Consider the following 19,675-nt stretch of genomic DNA (forward strand, 5'->3'; position numbering starts at 1 on the left):
ATTTCCTGTAGGTGTAATCCAAATTGTACGGGTAAGTTTACTCCTGCTGTTCTGACACCATTTTCCCTATCAGGTGAGGTGCTCACTTTTATTACACTCTTCACTATTCCCCCCTTGCCCCCAGGAAGTGTGGAAGGCTGTGCCCACATCAGGCAGCAGCCAGAACATACAATGCAGTAACTGCTGCCTACAGACCTAAGAGCAAAGATGGAGCAGGAGGGTGCTGCAGGCTGTTGGCAGGAGGTAAAACAGCTCATCCCCAACCTTCCTTCTAAGCCCCCCACTCCCCCAGCGCAGGGAATACACCACCAGGCATGGGGTGGTTTGTTTGCTCAATCTCTGATCCAAGCTTTAATGCAGTTACATTAACCTCAAACCACAGGGGCAGGATCTGGTTGTACCTGTCACCAGTTTAATAAGAGCCTTAAGGCAGAGATTGAATGAAGAGTTTTGCTGTGGCCTAACTCCATCCTGAACAAAACCCATGGCCAGTTCTGCCTGTGGTTCACAGTACTATTTCCCTCTTCACTATAAGCATAGTGCAAACGCACTGTAAGTGACTGTGTGCCACCATCAAACCCCAGCAGGCAGATAGGCTTCTGCTGCCTTCTGAGGCTTCAAGCACCATCACTTTTGGTTTAGGTAAAGCACCTCAAAGTGAGACTCTGCAGAGACCCCATGGGGTTTGGGATCAGGAAATAACACCATTCCTCCACAAACAGGCTCTGCTAACCAAGACCCCTTCTCATTTCCTTTGTGCTGCCACCAGGCAGCCTTATGGTGCCAGGCTGTTTAAAGAGAGTAGTTTAAATCTGAGTATCAGTGGAAAAAGATCCAAGATGCAATATGCAATCTCATCTCTTATCTGAAAATACAGAGGTTCCCCAGCTCTTGTGATACAGACACAATTGTGTGGGTATTAAAAACCACGCTCTGCTTCTGCTGTGAGCTGCAGGAGATGGGGTGCATCAGCAGCTTTGTGCATAGTTAACAAAGCCCATCACTCTAAGGAGGAAGCACACTAATTAAGCCAAAAGGCATGAGCAGACAATGCAGAGACCCCCCAAACACAGTGGCACAGCTCCTCATTAGCCCTTTTCACAGTAATCCAAGGTGTTCCTTCAATCAGGAAGGACAAAGCACCCCCTGCCCCAACAGCTTAAGTCTTCAGCAGTGGTTAACAACAGGTAACAGGCAGAAACATGATCTTGCCTCCCAGTGAACAAAAAGGTGTTGCATTAAGACAGCGGCAGTAAGGACTGCTTTCCTAGTTGGAAAAGGCAACTGTAGCTTTTCTGCTACAATCTGGGCCTTCTTTTTCAAGGCATGCTACATTAAATGCTCCTTCCTCTTTCATGTTCTTTGAACGGGTGCATTTTAGATCCCAGCCTACAGGAGAAGGAGCAAGCGACAAATTATCTGGCAGTAAACTATTTATAATGGAAATAACCTACAAACTTCACAAATTGTTCCAAGTGACCTGGGTTTAAGTTGAGGGAGGCCCAAGTTCCAACTTTGCTGGACAAGAATATACCTTATGTTTTAATAACAAAATAGAGCTCAACTTTCACACAAAAGGCCCAACTGATGAGAAAACATCCGAAGCAGAAAGTGAGCTACGGTTACAGTAGGAGTACTTCAGAATTACACACAGGAAAACACATTCTTGCTTTTATTTTGGTGGAACAGAATACAATATCCTTCAGCCCAAACTATTCAAAGCTGGCAATATTACCTTTTTCTTCATGCTGCAAGACTTCAGGAAACAGAACAGGGGACAGGAAGGGTTAGAAGTTTCTATTTAAGGCCGTTAATCCAGCAAGGTATTGAAAAATGTACTCGACTTTAAGCATGAATAGTTGCATTGACTTCAGGAAGATTATTCACATGTAGGTAAATCAGGCAAGTGCTTCCATGGCTTGTTGAATCAAGCCATTAAATGAGAGCTGCTTCAGAGTACAGGTTTACTTGAATGGCTGGCAGAGCTCATTACATGAGCCCGGTTTATTCTTCCAAGGGCTAAACTGCTGTTTCCTCCTCAGCTTTCCTGAAGGTGTAATCTGTTTGCCTCCTCCACTTCACTGTAGCCACAGAAACATATTATTTCCTAAGAAAAAATTGTATGCAACATCTATTATATATAGTGGCTTAGCTCTCCCTTAAATAGGAACAGAAAAGAACAGTACAAAACAATAGTTTCACTTTCTCAACACACAAGAGCATCTTATCGAAAAAACTAAAATAAAAAAATGGTATCACCACAATATAAACCCCCAAATAATAATAATGAAATGGGAAGAAAGAAAAGGAATTAGCAGAATCCTGCAGACTCTGAAGTCTCTTGTTACTGCATTAAAAAACAACCTTTCCTGGTGAAGCACAATGTTTTGTTTCTCTCTGTTTACAAACCCACTGGACAGGGAACAACGGTGCCCACAACCTACGCTGGAATTAAAAGGGAAAACACCATCATCTGCCTCATCTGCAGTCCAAAAAGAGAATGAACCCAAAAGGGCAGTCAGTGAACTGGTGAGGACACAGTTTCCCTGCAGGTGGCAGAAACTCTTAAGGGGGAGGAGGGGCTCCAAAAGCAGAATTCGAGTTGGAACCGTGTCGGAAAGTTCTATCTCGGAGGCCTGCAAGACATGAACTACTGAAGAAACAGTCAAAAGGTCCCACTGAAAAGCTGTGACAAGCTGTAATGTGCCATTTCAATTACAAGGAAGAGGGGAAATGGTTGGGGTTTTGTTGGGTTTTGTGTTTTTTATTTTGCGTTTTCTTTTTGGCTCATCAATATGATGAGCTTTCACGTCCCAAACCACATTCAGGTAGTTTCCAAGTCTGCTTTTTTCTGTGTGGAATCTACTGATCCAGACCAAAAAACCAAACAAACGAACAGGGATGCACAGTTCTTAAGTCCTGGAGCCTTCAACACTGCCTGAAAGAACAGCTGGCCTGGGGGATCCAGAGGTGCCTGCAAGATGGTGTTCATAGCAGCCTTGCAAGCAGAGGGGCTCACGTCTGCTATGTGCTGCCAACATTCTGCCCATCACCTTCATCATTAGGACCTGAAACAAAGGAAGTTCTTTGTCATAAGAAATATCTTTTGTTTCTTGGTTTACAACAAGAGACCCTACCTAAGAAGCCCACAGTAGTCTCAGATTTAGGATTTCAAGGACAGATGAGAACTGTAGAGGTCCCCTTCTGCCTGCCTTATGTCTTCCTTCTCTAGATGGAGTTCTGTCCACTACAGAATTCTATGTTCTTGACTAATCTGATTTATCTCATTTGAGGATCCCACTAGCATCCCAGAGCCTAAAAGCTCAAGTTTCCAGCCTCTTTAATCCACCCACTGCTTTTGTTCATACTCATTGCTTCTTCCCCCCCCCCCCCCACAGTGAATCAGGATGGAGGACTGGTCTCTGTCAAAGGCTGGATGTTCCAAGCCATAGGAAAGCAAAGCACAGTAACAAGCCAGAAGCGCATCTCTAATACAGTTACAGAGAGGACACAGAAAGATGTATGGAAACCAGGAAGCTCTGTGATCTTTCTTGCTTACCACTTCCAACTGATCCTGAAGGTGCAATGACGTCATCATCACTGTCCTCCTCGTTTGATTGTGTTACCTCTGGCTCAGGTGCTACATTCTTCACTTCTTGCTCTTGTTCCACTCTACTCCGCAAGGCCAAGATGCGATGGTGCAACGCAGCATACAGCTGCCCTGTGTCTTTAGAGCTTGCCTACATGGGTGTAGAAGCAAGGAAAAGGTGCAAAGAATTATAAAAGAAGAAAACACTGCTTATGGAATCCACACCAGTTCTGCCCAATTTCACCATCTACTCAGTTTTCTAATGGAGGGTTTCCCACACTAGGTCAGAATGGGTTGTGGTAGACACAGGAAGATGCTCAATGGACTGAACTGTGATGGTGAGGGCCTGCTCCTCTCTGCTCAGCACCAACTCTGGCTCACATATGCAGCTGACTGTAGAGAAGCTCTTTACCCAGGAGTCACACAGCTTTTCTGACACCTCCAAAGCTTATGCTAACAAGTTCTTGAATTACAAAGTTTGTCTTGTAAAGAAAAACCAATACTCACTGATATAAGAAAAACTTTAACTCCCTGGTCCTCTGTATCCATGGCAGTGATCCGGATGCTCTTCTCACTGGCTTTATCGATCTGCATCTGAGCCCAGAGCTTGGTATTTAAGATTAACCTGAGACTCCCCTGAGTCCTCATCACTAAAGCCAATGAACAAGATCAGTTAGGTGGAAAAAGACACAACATGAAGCTCAAAACAGCCAACATGGCTTTCTATTGTGGGACCATTTAAGTGTCTTTACAAAGAACAGCAAGGGAAAGCCCTTAAAACATGAATCATCACAACTGTGTTAATCAGAAGAACATAGGCTATTAAAAATTAGCAGTCATGTCTAAAGATACTGAGCCCAAAGCCTTACATGTTAATACAACGTTCAGTGGTTGAATCTGAGCTAATCTCAGGCTAATGCACATTCCTGCCACTCTGAACTGTACTGCTCTATTCAAAGAGACTTTCCCTGCCACAAGCACCCCGTCCAAAAGGGCAGAGAGTCCAGATCTGAAGAACATTACCATAAATTTCTAGGCAAATATTGTAGGTCCTAAATGGAGCTTGCTTTTATAGAGAAAAAGCAGCAACTGGCATATTTGCTACCTTAGGAGAAATATTCCCTTTGGAAAAAATGGTCAAATTGAAACGAGAAAAGGTCCAAACTGCTGCTGAGTTTCAGTAGCTAAGACATAACTAAAGTAGATGCTGCTGCACGTCATGGAAACATCCTATGAAAATAGCACTGACTGTCATCCAGTACCTCATTTCCCCTGGTTCCTCTTACCCAGCCGAGACTGCAATGTTCCATCATCTGTTGAGGCCATATCATTGAGTCTCAGAAGTCCTCGACCTCTTTCCACCCAAGACTGGGAGTTTTTATCAAACACAAACAGCTTGCACTGAATCTGTAACAGGAAATCTCTCTGTAGCATAGTGGTCAATTGAAATAATGTAATCCCTATTTAGTCACCTACGGCTGGTTAAAAAGATTCAGATTTCATATTGGAATTTTAGCTGCTATAAGCTGTGTAAAGCAAGGCAGTCATCTTCTCTCTTGCAATCAATTCCTCAAAATTGGCTGACTGGTTTCATAAACTTTTATTAACAGAAGCTGTAGACTCTTAAAGAATACCTGCTTTCAAGAGCAAGCAACAAGAACAATTTCAGATAAGGCACAAACTCTCACAGAGGAAACTTATTGTGATATGAGACTGGTGAAGGGTCAGCAGGCTTACATCAGTCAGTCATTTTCCTACCCAAACCATTCTATGAAAGAAGCTATGATGGATTCGGGAGAGTATGCTTAAGATTTGGATAGCCCAAACACTAACATTTCTTCAGAAAGAGGAAATCAAGAAACAACAAAGCAAGGCTCTGATTAACAAACATCAAAAGGTTGCATTTTAACACAAGAAAATCCATTAGAAATATAGGGGGTGGCTGAGCTGCAGGGAAGCAGGTGGTGTGCATCCATCCAGATGAAACCCCCTAAACTGAAAGCTTCTCAACCTTACCCTTTGCTTACCTGTAACACATTGCTTTCAGCTTCCTCCCCAGTGATCACTTCGACCTTTGCTAACAAACACTTCCTTGCTGTTGCTTTAGTGTAGGCTGCTGCAGACTCTGCCAGGGACTCGGAAATATTATTTGCTGAACAACATTTTGAAAGTTGGAGAAGGATTAGCACGTTTGTGAGAGGGGTAAAGGTCTCGCACAAGTACACCAGAATTTGAAGCAATGAAGCACAGAAGACACACGTTAACAGAATAGTAGAGACAGGACTGAAATTGATAGCACAAATTAAAGCTTGGCTTTTAAGCAGAAGACACAAAGGACAGGAGAGGGACATTAGTGACCAATCTTGTCCCTGCAGACAGTGTTTCAAAACCTTTCCTATCACACAGACATCTGTAGGTGCTCCAGCACTCCCGACACTGCCACCAGCTCTGCAGTTGGGCCCACCCATCTCCAGCACCATTCATGCTCCACTTTTAGTCTGACTTGGAAGCCGTTTGCTAGAGAAAAGCCAAGCTTTCCAGAAAATCTTGCCAATCTGAAGAGTCCCAACAGTCTAAAATCCAGCAACAGGTCTTTGTTTAAGCAACCCATTTGGTGCACCCAATCAATCTAATGTACATTGAACTCAGACATTCAGTCACTGGGAGCTGGAAGGAAGTTTGCACATTTCTTCCGCACTCTGTAGGGCCAAGTACCTGCTCCATAACTCCCTCTACTTTCATTCTGCTGAAGTTAGTCCCAGTACTGCAGAACAACCATGAAAGAGACAGTGTAGCCTGTACATGTTAAACATTAAAGCCAAAAGGACAAGAGAACCTGTAGCATCCAGCACATCACCTCCCACCCTGAGGGTGTGTCTTTGGTTACAGAGACAGTAAAGGCAACATAAAAATGTTTTTATAAACTAACAGGACATTTAAACAAGGATTAACTACCATTCCTAAAATCACATTCTGTTTTTCACCTTTCTCTGGTGTGGCTTCCTGAGAAGAGGATTCAGACCCAGACTCTGTAGCAGCATTCTCCTTATTACTCTCTGTACTACCTTCATTTGATTTTGGTGGACTCTGTTGCAAAAAGAGGAGGGGGTAAACAGAAGGCAGAAAGCATACACTGACTCTGCAGAACAGAGCTAGTGATCAGTCATGAGGGAAGCCCTAGTGCTCATCACCCATACAGCACAAGAACCACCCCATAGATGACATGCTCCCACAGTAACAGCTATCCCACTTCCCCCGCCAAGGAACTGAATGCAGCCTGACCTGAACACAGTTCAGGTTATTCGTCCTTGAACTGAAACCAAATTTCAACCCTCATTGTGAAGTTATGCTCAATAAAGCAAACGAATTTCGGCTACAGTTCAACCTGGTGCATCCCTGGCTGAACTCCCTGCTCAGGGGTTACATGTGAATGAGTACACAGCATTCAATGTTTCCCTTTTAGACCAGCATAGCAATAAAAACAACAGTAGGAAACAGTGAGGCACTGGAAGCTGTACCTTTGGATAGTACACCATGAAGAGTTTTCTGAATCACACCTCAGTACTGAGGCTGCTGGCCTTGGAATCCCATCACTGAGGGATCATGGAACTGAACTTCTCTCCATTTGGAGGACAGAAAACACTAACCACTCAAATAGTTATGCTGAAGAAACCATTTAAAGCAAACTGTGCCTTAAAGTGCTTGGACTTGAGAGCCTCATGGACTACTAGAAGGCACTCAAGCTCCTCACACCAGTAGAGGCCAGCAGGGAAATCCTGGAGGACACTGCTGCTGCAGCCAGTACTCATAATGAAACCCCCACACTGCTCTCAGAAAAGGGAATCACCTACAAGGGAAAACCACTGAAAGCAAGCCATGCTCCAGTGATGAGGGTAATTAAAGGTTCTCGAAATCCCCGAGTGAGAATCCAGAACACAGACTCCTCACAGAGCTAGAGCATTCCAGTCACTGTGGATACTCACTAGGACTCGCTCACTCATGTTCTGGCCAAAGACAAACTTGTTGCTAGATGCATCTGCACTGTTTGTAGAGTTCTCTACACTGGAGGAAAACAAAAAAACAACAGCAAACAAACCCAACCCCCCCAGCAAAATATGTTTTAGAAGTCAGGAAATATCCACTTATCTTCTGATAGAATTCCTCAGTAAGTGAGAGACTGTCACTGGCTTTAAGTACTGGTTGACACAGAAACAGCAGCAAAAATGATTTCAACTTAGTAACACGAGACCATGTCCTGGTTTTACAGAATGAGAATCCTCTCAGAATGATGGCAGATGGTTTTGTCACTGTAAATATCTTCCCTTTAGATATCTAGCTCCACATTAAGCCATGCTGAATGCTGAGGGCTTATTGTTTCATCATACAACGTACTTTTAAACAGTATTTACATGCACAAATGTGAATTCCTACAGGGTTTTAGGTGAATTTTCTCAGAAAGAGTAAGAATTAAAACTAAGCCACTTAAAGACAGGAGGGATAAATAATGCCTCTTTCTAGACTATCTCAAATGCTATGCTCACAAAGAAGTTTCACAATCAAATCTCAGCCCTCACATCTTCCTTATAGAATAAGCATCCTCCTCCCATTTGGCATTTTTATGAACAGAGTTTAAATCCCATGCAGGAAGGACAACAGTGGTTGTTTTATTTACAGACTGAGAACACTTCAGTTACTGTTCACAGAATCATGGAACGGTTTGGGCTGGAAGGGACCTTAAAGCTCATCCAGTTCCAACCCCCTTGCCACAGGCAGGGACACCTTCCACTAGAGCAGGTTGAAGCACAGATCTGTACAGGATTCTACTGGTAGGTCCAATTAATTCCATCACTGTTTCTTTCTATTCATTCATGAGAGAACTTCTCTCATCTTATGCTTGTTAGTTTTCTGAAGAGGCTTTGGTGAGGCTGTGGTCAAGCAAGTGGTGTCACATGCATCTCCCTTGAGGGTTCCCTCACATCTGAAGTTTGCCACCTCATTCTCCAGAAGCCTGGGATCCCACTGACCCAGTGTAAGCCCTGCATCCGAACAGCACAACCACAAATCACCCCGAGCACAGAACAAGTGTCCTCCGGCTTCCCCTGGAGTCTCACCTGGAACTGATGTACTGTAGAAAATAATTTGTTGCAGAAGGTGTGTCTGTCGCGTGAAGGCCGGCGTTGGGCACGTCGGCAGCTTCATCGCTTTCATCCCCCAGCTAGGAACAGGAGGAGACATTGACAGTCTGAGCTACTGACCACAAACTTCCCAGCTCGTACTTTCCCAAGACAAACTTCCAGCCACAAGCACTGTATAATAAAGCAATATAAGCCTATGACCTGGTATAGCTCTCGTAATGCCAGGAAACCTGTGCAACCCTGTCTTCAACAAGAGGTGCTAAAAATAGAGCTGAATCACTCCATGCAGAGGTTTGAGCCCAGGCTGCCCTGTTTTTCTTATCTCACCTTTTATGTGACCTCTTAGTTTCATGGGAGCAACTTAGGAACACACTTCAACTTAATTCTGACCCAAAAGGTAAGAGAAAACAATAGACTGCACAGAGCTTGTTACCTATGAGCTTCTTACGGTAATGAAGATTATTAATTCATTTATTAAATGTCTGGAAAACCAGTTTTACTGAACAGCCTATTCACAGCTTTTCATTCTGTTTAAATACAGGAAGGTTTTAACCCTTCTATACAGGGTGGCTGCAGAGTACTTCAGAAACAGTGCGTAACGCTCATGCTATCACATGATCTGTTCCACTGCTGCTCATCCTCACTCAAAGACATCAACTCTTAGTCAAGATAACAAACACATGTGTACCTTAACTCTATCTCTTAAGTTTTGCCCAAATACAAACGCTTGCTGTGCATTTAGTTCTGCCTTCTCACAGCTGTCATCATCTGCAGTGTTGTTAGACTCTTTTTTCTGACATTCTCCTGCCTAAAGAAAAGAAATGCAAAGCTTTAGCCTTGAGTTTCTTCCCGCAAAAGCCACGTTATGACATTGTGAGTCACACAGTCATTTCCAATGACAAACCTGTAATAATATCTCCAGAGCTACAAGGCGATTTTTGCTTTTAAAATCCTGTTGTTTAAAATCATCTTCCTTAATGAATCACAGAACAGCTGACGTTCCAGGGGATCTCTAACAATCCCTTGGTCCAAACTGCGCTCAAAGCAGCATCAGTGCTAGGCTAACTGAGACCTCCTACAGCCAAGTCTTAAAAAAATCCCAGGATGTTACCAAGCTTTCCAGTTTGGGAGCCTGGTTCAACGCTCGACTGCACTAAATGACAGAATGGTTTGGGCTGGAAGCAACCTTAAAGCTCCTCCAGTTCCAACCTCCCGGCACGTGCAGCAACACCTTCCACTAGAGCATGTTGCTCTCAAGCAGCAGTAAGATTTTACAGCAAGATTAGACAAAGTCAGAAGGACTATAAGGAAAGAATGACAACAGAAGCTGAAATGGGAAAAATCGGTATGAAAAAAACATCCTAGACTGGATTCAGTAAATCCCTGTTGCGTTTAGTAAAGACAAAAATAGTACACTATTAGTATAAAATCTAATATTACACCTAAAACGCACTCCCATGGTACGGATAGAGAAGGAGGCTATCACTGCTGAACTGCACTCATATTCCTAAACAAACAGACTTTGTTCAGAGAATGCTGTTTTGAAGCCTGTCACCTTGAGTGTCCTTCCAGTGCTCCTGCAACTCACCTTGTCTTCAGAGTCAGAGCTCTTCAGTGCAGCATTACTTAGCGATTCTGATGTGGCTGCGGAATCTGCTGGGATATTCACACCATTGGTGCCGCTGCTGAGAACTGCAATAAGGAATGGGAGAATTCTGTAAGTTCTCTGTAAGTCCTACAAGTTTCCTGTAGCCAACAGCATGCTGTCTTCTTAAGGCCATGAAACACTGCAGTGTAAAAGACAGAGCTCCCGTAGTATTTATAAGGACCACGATTCAGCAATTCTTATCTGAATCAGAAGTCCACATGCAGAAACCCAAGTCAGCAAGAAGTCACTTCATCTTGGGAGCCCACTCTTCCAGCCTGTCCAGGCCACCCTGCAGGGTGCCTCTACCTTCCAAAGTGTCCACTTCCCCACTCACTTTGGTGTCATTGGCAAACTTCATCAGGGTACATTTGATCCCATCATCCAGATCACTTATGAAGACATTGAACAGCCTTGAACAGAATATCGATCCCTGGGGGACCCCACTGGTGACACCTCCCCAGCTGAAGAAGCTGTTCACCACCACCCACTGGGTGCAGCCTGTCAGCCATTTCCCCACCCACCTCACATCTATGATGTTGCTCTTCTGAAAGGAGAAACCCAGCACAACAGAGACAGATGTTGAGTAAAACAAAGTGCTGCACTAAGGAGATTTGGGGGGTTTTTGCTCTCCCTTTGTGGTACTTTAGAAAGCAAAAGTGTTGTTTACCCATCTGTGAGAAAGCTTTTGGCTGTGGTGCCTGTAATACTGCTGGACGTAGCACACTGCGCTGCTGCTCCTTCGGCTTCTGGCTGGGGAGACCTGCAAGTACAAAGGGTTTTCAAGAGCTATAAAGCTTTAAAGTTGAAAAATTCAGCTTCAGTTCATCTCTCTCATCTCTTCTGTAACTGCTTCCAACAGAGAGCACAGCAGAAAAGCAGGCATTTAAAAAGCTTCCTCCTTCTCCTTTCCCATCTCTCACTCAAAACAGAATTAGTCCCAAGTAGAGAAGACATCTTCCTGGCCTAAAAAACCCCCACTTCAGTGTATATTCTCTACCTTATCCAGGAAAGCACAGAAGAGAGTTTATGACTAACTCAGAAATACAAGCCAAAATGTAAGAGAAGTGAACAGTACACAAGCAATCCTATTTATGCACTGACACATTATTCAACTACACATTCCAGGTCTCCTCCTCCTAATGAAGAGATTTCCAGGTATTGGTGCAGGGAGTCCAGCACTACTCTAAGGATTGAATCAAAGCACACTAAGCTCCGACACGTTTCAGAAGCACAGTCCTGACCCAAGCCAAAGTCTGGCTGTGTCTGTGCATGTTACACACTGGATATGGACATAACCACTGTGGAGAACAGAAGACTTTTCTGCCTTCCACTTACAGCAGCAGTTTGAGGAAACTCCTAAATACATGAAATGCTTGAACTGGTTTCTTTGTACTGCTGCAGAACAGATTGAACTCACCCGCACTGGGGGCCTGACCATGGATAAGGATTGGGGGCTTCAGCCGGAATCCACTGCTCTTTTCCTCTGGAAGCAAAATGCAAACCCAAAAGGCCACAGCTGTAACACACTACATACACTGCAAGTCACAGCTCTTCATGTTTTCCCCATTCTAATACCCTACAAGTTTCATAAATATCCACAGTCATTAGGATATTTCCAAAGAACAAATTCCTGTCTTCCAAAAGAAGTCGGGATTTCCAGGAATCATCACAGCAAATGCACAAAGACAGAAACATGAGTTGCTGCAATAAAACCCCCCTCCAAACTGTTTTTTCAGTAGCAACCTGAAACAGATCCTTTTCACACGAGAAATGGAGTGCTTTGTGTGAAGGAATTAGTCAAGGTAATAGAGGTTCTAAGCAAGAATCAAACTGAAGAAAGAACCAACACTATGACTGAACGTGACAGCTGCTAATAAGCACTCAACTGCTAATTATCATCAATTCAGTTACACTTAATTGGTAGTATTAATTTCTCATCATTCCATTCGCTTTTACAGTAGGAAGAGAAATGAAATTCCTTTGTTTGCACTCACTACGCTTGAAGCTAAAAGGTAAAAAAAACAATCTCAAGAAATCATATTCATAAACCCACAGCTACTACAAGTTCCCAAGAACTTACAAGGTGTTATTATAAATGTTTTCTCTTATGGGCATAATGGCTGTGCTCAGCACCTTCCCATCTTACTTATTCTCCTGCCATTGAAGCGTAAGATAACAATGTGCTAAACAGGACAAGAAACCTAGGGAGGAGCTTTGGACAAGGGCCTGTAGAGACAGGACAGGGGGAATGGCTTTAACCTGCCAGAGGGGAGACTGAGATGAGCTCTCAGGCAGAAGCTCTTCCCTGTGAGGGTGCTGAGGCGCTGGCACAGGGTGCCCAGAGAAGCTGTGGCTGCCCCATCCCTGGCAGTGCTCAAGGCCAGGTTGGACACAGGGGCTTGGAGCAAGCTGCTCTATGGAAGGGGTCCCTGCCCGTGGCAGGGGTTGGAGCTGGAGGAGCTTTAAGGCCCCTTCAACCTAAACCAGGCTGGGATTCCATACAGCAATACCACGTTACAGAACAGGAGGGATTAACAAAAGAAGTGGTTCACAGATCACGACTGAACATCACCACAGATTATGGTACTTTGGCTCGTGACAGACTGACAGCAGTTTGCTGAGCAAAAGCAGAGAAATGGGGAAGCTCACCTGGTTCCGAGTCAGAGTTGCCTGTAGAGGGTTCACAGAAGCTTGATGGCATAAAAACGTTGTTCTTTGCTACTGCAGTCAAGGAAAAAGAAAGAGGAGCTGTGTACTTTATCTGAATTTTAACTCTGTTCCCAGACACATCAAAGCTGGAACCTGAGAACAGTTTTTCTAGTCATTTGTTTTTTTCACTTTGGTTTTTTCTTTCTTCTGAACTAAACCAGTATTACAGGAACGTTATTCTTCCCCACTCATTCAGCAGTCTTATCACTGTCTGCTGCGGCTTAAGCCCCCAGCAGCCATCCATGTGCACTGACTTCTGTGGTCTGTGTTACCAAATCCAGTAAAGCCCAAAGGAGTTGACAGATATGTTTCATAAAATAATTCCTATCTGTAAGTTTTCATATATTTGTAGTTTCAGCTTTTAACCTTTTGCTGTTAAATTGAAGAAATCAGCAGAAATCTCTTAGATTTGCTGTGATCAGGTCACTCTCCAACAACTTCATGTGAAAAAAGCTACCTTTTTCTTAGTTACTCTGCTGCCAGGGCAGTCTCAGGTCATGTGTAAGTTGTTTTAGTCTTTTCCTTTTCTCCCATTCCTTTTAAAGGAGAGAGGATTCAAGACATTTCCTACCTGGCTGATGCAAGAGAGAATGATCACTGATTTACAGGCAGCAGCACAATTGCTGGGAAGGCCAGGGGTGAATTCTTGCAGTTCACACACTGGGAATGGTAATGCTTGATATTTGTATTCACTCACAGGAATGTTCTGCAGAATTTATGCTTCTCTTCACAGACACTTTCAAGTGGCAAGAACTGTTTTAGTTAAGAGATGTCAGTGCTTGGAGAATCCCCTACTTTGTTTCCATCATCTTAGCTGAAATCATGGGTTGGAAAGGACTTTAAGGCTCATCCAGTTCCAACTCCTTGCCACAGGCAGGGACATCTTCCCCCACAACTTCCATAAAGATTTATTTGAATATTGCTGTCAGCATTCAATGGCCTTTGTTTGCAGAAAATCTTTCACTGTGCAAACCTCTCCAATTTTTGGTGGGGGTTATAGTTCTCATAAGAGTGGGAAAATTTTTCTTACAGGAACCTGCATCATGTTTTAAGGCAGACCATCATGAAAAGAGGGAAGATGGAATTAAAGGGAAGAAGCAGGTGAGAAAAAATAATCTAGAACTTAAATACAAAAGGCAAGTGCTGCATCTTCTGGTATAACAGCGTTCTGAGATGACTTTCTCATTTCATCATGCTTAACCTTCTTCCAGAGCCTCAAAAAAAACAAACAAGCTGATAAATCCTGTCATACTTGACTTCATGCAAGATGATCTGCTGGAGACAAAACCTCCCAATGACATATATGGGAAGGAAACCCATATATAGCATATATAATATTGTAGCAACATTTACCTGACTGAGAAGGAGGGAACTGAGTTAAGGACGACGTTCTCTCCCGCTTTACAGGTGGACAGTAGCTTCCATCCTCTCGATCAGATTCTGCAGGATAAAGGCAATTAGAGGAAAACGCACAAAATCCTGGAGAGTCATTTTGTGGGATTTAACCTTACAAACAAGTCTCTTACCATCCCCATCTTCTGGGCTTGATCCATCTGCTGATCTCTGAAATCAGATGACAGTGATAAAACAAAGTCACACACTGAACATCTCAATCTCTCTGGATCCATCTGAATGTTTTAATCATCACTTTGAAGGGGTTTTCATTCCTGCCAATGCATTGCTCCCAGATTACACAGAAGCATCTCGAGTTTCACTCAAAATACTATTAAGTAAGATTTACAAATAAGATATCTGAAAATCTATACCCAAACACTAACGTCTCCAGAGACTACTGCAACCATTATCACAGTCACAGCATCTAGATATTGAAAACCTCGAAGTGACAATGCTCAAATTCAGGTCAAGTTTAAAACCACCACAGACGTTCCAAGCTCCTCATGAATGTGCCTTTTAGTTGGAAGTTCATTCCAAAGCACTCTCTGATCAATGTAACTGGCTTGAGCTCCTTCAAGCAAAGGAGGAAGCCCTTTCCCAGTGCACTCTATAAACCAACACTATGGTAGTTTTACAGGAAGGAGTCTCCCAGCATGTTCTACAGTGCCAGAAACAAACCAAGAAGCATCACCAACTATCACAACATTCAACAAGTCTTCAAGTACAGGTTTCACATCTTTTCTAATGGTCCTGATCTTTTCTTCCTCCCCTGATACAATTTCCCTTGCTCCTGCAACATATAATCCCATGATGGATTCCTTTCACGATGGGATGTGACCAGGGCACCATCAGCACCTTCATCTGGTTGTGAAACCTCCTGACACAACTGGATCCTGTCCCTAGTCCAACACTACCCCATTACCCCAATACTGCTACATGAACAGAGGAGTACAGAGAACTCACCAGCATCCTCCCTTTGAAACTTGGCACGGGGAACAAACAGCTCTGGAACAGGGAATGCCACCCTCACAGGGAAGAGCTTCTCCCTCAGAGCTCATCTCAGTCTCCCCTCTGGCAGGTTAAAGCCATTCCCCTTGGCCTGTCCCTACAGGCCCCTGTCCGAAGCCCCACTCCAGCATCCTGCTATACACCCACTTTTGACTCAGAGCAGCTCTTAACCTCAGCAAACACGCCACTTACACCTAAAGTTTAGAATTAACACTTGCCGTGTGTCCTGTGATGACAGCCCTTGGGGAGTCACAAACAAACTGCATTTCTACTAACTGGCATGGCAGCTACCTCAACAGCAGACCCAAGGTGACAGAACAAATCAAAGAGAAATCCGTATCAACAGCTCCTTACCTTCTGTGCTTTATCCTTTTGAAATACAAAGACAGGTGGAGCAATGGCAGGTTTTTCTGTAAAAAAGAGAAATCAATGTTTTTTTTTCCAACCACATTAACTACTGACCAATATGAAAACATTCTGTTCCAAGATGGTTTTACCAGCAACAAATCCCTCAAGCAGTTACATCTCAGTTACCCAAATTGTTTCCACCGGTTCCTGGTAACACATAATTAAAGGACTTGTTCTTCAAACGCTCCTTTTTCCTTCTGAAGATCAATACAAGTGATACCCAAAAGCTCTTTGCCTTTTGCCTCCAGATCTGTTTCAAACCAGTACTTTGACCAAACAAGAGCACATTGGGAGGAAAAGCCCTTTGCAGCAGTAATTACTGAACACATGTCAATTTTGCAGGCAAAGGTTTTCTCCTTCCCCGCCACAAAGCATTAATGCAAAGGGAGTTTTGCTGTACACACCCACATAGCCCTTTCTTAAAGGTCACCTAAATCTGACACTTGATTCCATTTGCATTTTATTACCATTGAAGCCTTTAGAAAGGTCCTAAATCTTCAACCTTTGCACATCTAAAATTTAAACCAAATATCCCATGCATATTATTACAGAAGAACCAGTCTTTTCTACATCATTTAAGTTCATGTCTGCTTCCCCCTTGAAGTATCAACTCAACTGGTAGCAGGACACTAAGTAAACACATCAACATTTAGTCTTCAAGAACAGAAAGAATTTCTAGAATCAGAGAATCAATCATGTGGAGAAGAGCTTCAAAATCATCCCCAGCACTGCCAAGGCCACCACTGCCCCATGGCACTGAGGCCTCGTCTCCACGGTGTGTGAACACTTGCAGGGATGGTGACTGCAGCCCTGCCCTGGGCAGCCTGTTCCAATGCCTGAGCACCCTTGGGGAAGGAACTGTTCCTCCTCTCCATCTAAACCTCCCCTGGTGCAGCTTGAGGCCGTTTCCTCTTGTCCTACTACTTGCTTCTTGGAAGAGACCAACCCCACATCACTACAAAGAATGGGTTTTTGTTTTCTGTTGTTCTTAAGGACCTCAGAACAAGGCTAGTTTCTTTGCAGAAGTTCCACCTTTTCTGTAATTCAGTCTTACAAACCGGGAATTTCAGAAAATTAACATTTTAAAAGCTTTCAGAACTTGAAAAGCCACCAGAAAAAGGAAAGAAGAATGAAAGAATTGAAACAAGTGGGTGCCATGGTAAAAATGACAGGTTCCAAGAGCTTTGCATTAGTAGGGTGAAAGGACACAGGCCGAACAAACCCAGATTCCAAGGCCAGAAGGTTTGCTGCAGTAATCAAACAGGTAAGAGTCTAAGCAAGTCTCACTTGCATGAGCAGACAAGAAAAGCCAATGTTGAAATGTGCTCAGCAAAACCAACCTGCACGAACTACTGAAACCTCTTTCTAGGTACCTGTGCCAAAGAACAATGAGCTTCACACCTCACAACAAAGTAGGACTGAGGCAGCACTGGTGTACAAAGCAATCAAGATTAAGGAATACCAAGAGCTTCCTTTCAACCAGCCTTGGTTTGCGAAAATGCCCATTTAGCTATCTAACACTTCAAACAAAAGATCAATATGAAGCAGAACATCAAAGAATCACCAGTACCAGAAGGGTCACTTCACAGATGTGAATGAAAATATCTGGACACAAGGAAATAAAACATTCACCTCAGTACTGGAAAAATAGGTTGATGTGTTTAAGAATGAGAAGAAAACAATCCAAGCCACCTGAGAATATCACTGCTTCAGAGAGGTGAGGAGAAAAACTATGGAGTCCACTGACTTTTAGCGGAACGATGCCAGGAAATACATGTACCTGCACCAGTATTCAAAGAACAGACACCTCCAAAATTGAACTGGAGGACAGAAACTCAACACGAGACATGGCAGCCAGTACTATCAGAATGGGCAGAAGAGGCCATAGCTCAGAAGCAAGCTGATCGTGCTCGATCCTGTGAAAGCTTGTATCACTTTACTGGAAGAAGGAAGGGATGAAGATGACAAGTGGAAGGAGATGTGAGCACAAACTAAAGAGATTAGCAAGTGAGGGAAGTCACTGGGGTCAGGAAAGGATCTGAAGAGAAAAAAAGAAAGAGAAAAAGGAAGATTAGATGAAAGAGTAGAGCTCCCCCCTGCAGCCTACGCAATGCTGCAGCAGTACAGAGACAGGGGTAGGAACACACAAGTCAGTAGCAAAAGATGCAATAAACATTGCTAACTTGGAATTCACTGTTGAGCTTAATGTTTCCCACTAGAACCAGGAGGTTAAGCAAGAGGCTTGCACAACTTAAGACAGCTATTCCCAAACTCGTGGATCTGAACGAACACAGTAAACCCTGAAAGCTTACTGTAAGGTTATTGTAACAACAGCAGGGAAATACTGCCCTTAAGTTTCTCACAAGCAGTCATTACACATTTGACTGTTTACTACCATTCCTGACACCACTCATCATGCCTCTTCGGGCACTGTCAGCTCATCTTGAGCTTGGGAGCCTAAGACAAGCTGCAACACAGGATTTGTGAAGTAACTTCAGTGTAATTACGTGCCAGGTGCTCGCAGACATCATCTTCAAACGCTACACCTGTAACAGACACTTGCTTCCTGTTGTTTAATGTTAATATCAGAACTGTAATTGCCACTGTTGCAGAGCTCAAATGGAAGGAGCAGTCTTAAAGAAGGGGCCTCACACACTTTCATTCACCTCCTTCCAGCATTTCCTCTCTTTCAGTAGCTGAGAAAAGGGATGAGAAACAGACAGCTGGGGCAAACTTGGGTTTGCAGAGACTTTGAAGAAAGTTCATCATTCTCAAATGCAAACTGTTGATGCCTACTGTCACCTACACATCATTCTATATGCCTAGAAGCACACCCAAATCTTACAATAGCACAGCCCATGCATTCCTAACCCTCTTCAGAGAGAGGTTAAACCAGTATTTCTTTACTTCGGGGTTTTCAGCTAAAACACACATATAAATGTACCTCCCTTAGTTTTACGTAACCACCCCTATTATGCCCTTAGCCAGAAGGAGGATTAACACGAGTGGAAGTTAAGGAAATAGTTACAACAGGCCTAAAACCGTGGGCAACGACCCCAAATGCAAGCGGACGAACCGGGACACCAAGCGGCTCAGGACCGCCCCAGGGCCACACGCGCGGCGCTCGCTGCCCCGCTCCGCAGCGCCCGGGGCACGGACACGCTCGGGGACCCGCCGCCAACCGCCCCCCCCCCCCAGCGGGAGGCACCCGCAGCGCGGCCCCGGGCCGCCACCACCCCGGACCCCCGCGGGCACCCGGCGCGGCGGGGAGCGCGGCGGCCCGGCCGGCAGCTCCCTTTGTCCGGCCGCTCGCCCCACCGGGGCCGGGGCACGACAGAGGCCGCAGGGAGGGAACGCTGCCGAGGGCGGGCGCACGCCCGGCCGCGCCTCAGAGAGCGGGTGGCGGGGTCGGGCGGGGGTCGGGCTGCGGCCGGGAGCGGCGGCAGAACCGGGCCGGAGCGTCCCCGCTGCGCAGCGCCAGTGCCCGCCTACCTTCGTTCGCCAGGTCCGCCATTTTACTTCCTCAATCCCGCCCACAATGCACCGCGCGGCCGGACGCTTCCACTCACCGCGGGCCGGGCCGGGCCGGGCCGCGCTGCGCAGGCGTCGATTTGTGGCTGCTCGAGGGGACTTCGCGCATGCGTGTGGGGTCGGCCCGGCCCGGCCCGGCCCGGCCCCGGTGCGGCCCGGCCCCGGTGCGAGCGGGGCTGCTCGGTCCCGGCGGGGCGGAGGCTCCTGGAGCAGCGGTGCCGTTGCCTCCTATGGCTCCTGCGGCCCCTTCCT

The 19,675-nt window shown here is 44.9% G+C and overlaps 1 protein-coding gene across 5 annotated transcripts; it reads right to left on the reverse strand.

The window, feature by feature from the left end:
* Positions 1–1,644: 1,644 nt before the first annotated feature.
* RANBP3 (RAN binding protein 3) lies at positions 1,645–19,466 on the reverse strand. Of its 5 annotated transcripts, none has more exons than XM_057418730.1 (17): positions 19,385–19,466; positions 15,839–15,894; positions 14,608–14,644; positions 14,435–14,521; positions 13,022–13,093; positions 11,790–11,855; positions 11,040–11,132; positions 10,313–10,416; positions 9,413–9,532; positions 8,701–8,804; positions 7,573–7,651; positions 6,574–6,676; positions 5,617–5,741; positions 4,876–4,996; positions 4,097–4,239; positions 3,560–3,740; positions 1,645–3,068 (listed from the first exon to the last, which is right to left on the reverse strand). In XM_057418730.1, the coding sequence occupies exons 1-17, from the start codon at positions 19,404–19,406 to the stop codon at positions 3,025–3,027; spliced, it is 1,557 nt and encodes a 518-aa protein (XP_057274713.1). In that variant the 5' UTR covers positions 19,407–19,466; the 3' UTR covers positions 1,645–3,024. The 5 variants fall into 5 exon arrangements, with proteins under 5 accessions (XP_057274713.1, XP_057274714.1, XP_057274716.1 ...); XM_057418731.1 differs by having other exon boundaries at positions 5,617–5,726; positions 19,385–19,451; XM_057418733.1 differs by lacking the exon at positions 13,022–13,093 and having other exon boundaries at positions 19,385–19,451.
* Between the last annotated feature and the right edge of the window lie 209 nt (positions 19,467–19,675).

The sequence above is a fragment of the Pezoporus wallicus genome, unplaced genomic scaffold, assembly GCF_028554395.1.
Source record: "Pezoporus wallicus isolate ANWC-B61680 ecotype Strahan unplaced genomic scaffold, APGP_CSIRO_Pwel_v1 contig_14027, whole genome shotgun sequence".
Classification (NCBI taxonomy): Eukaryota; Metazoa; Chordata; class Aves; order Psittaciformes; family Psittacidae; genus Pezoporus; species Pezoporus wallicus.

What these genes read in the sequence shown, in the direction of transcription:
- RANBP3 (XM_057418730.1), bottom strand. Translation starts at nt 19,406, where the DNA reads ATGGCGGACCTGGCGAACGAAG. An exon ending in GCTCTGACTCTGAAGACAAG is followed by an intron (nt 9,533 to 10,312) that starts GTGAGTTGCAGG and finishes TCTTTTCTTTAG; the next exon opens with GCAGGAGAATGTCAGAAAAA. An exon ending in TTCAGGATCAGTTGGAAGTG is followed by an intron (nt 3,069 to 3,559) that starts GTAAGCAAGAAA and finishes CCTTTGTTTCAG; the next exon opens with GTCCTAATGATGAAGGTGAT.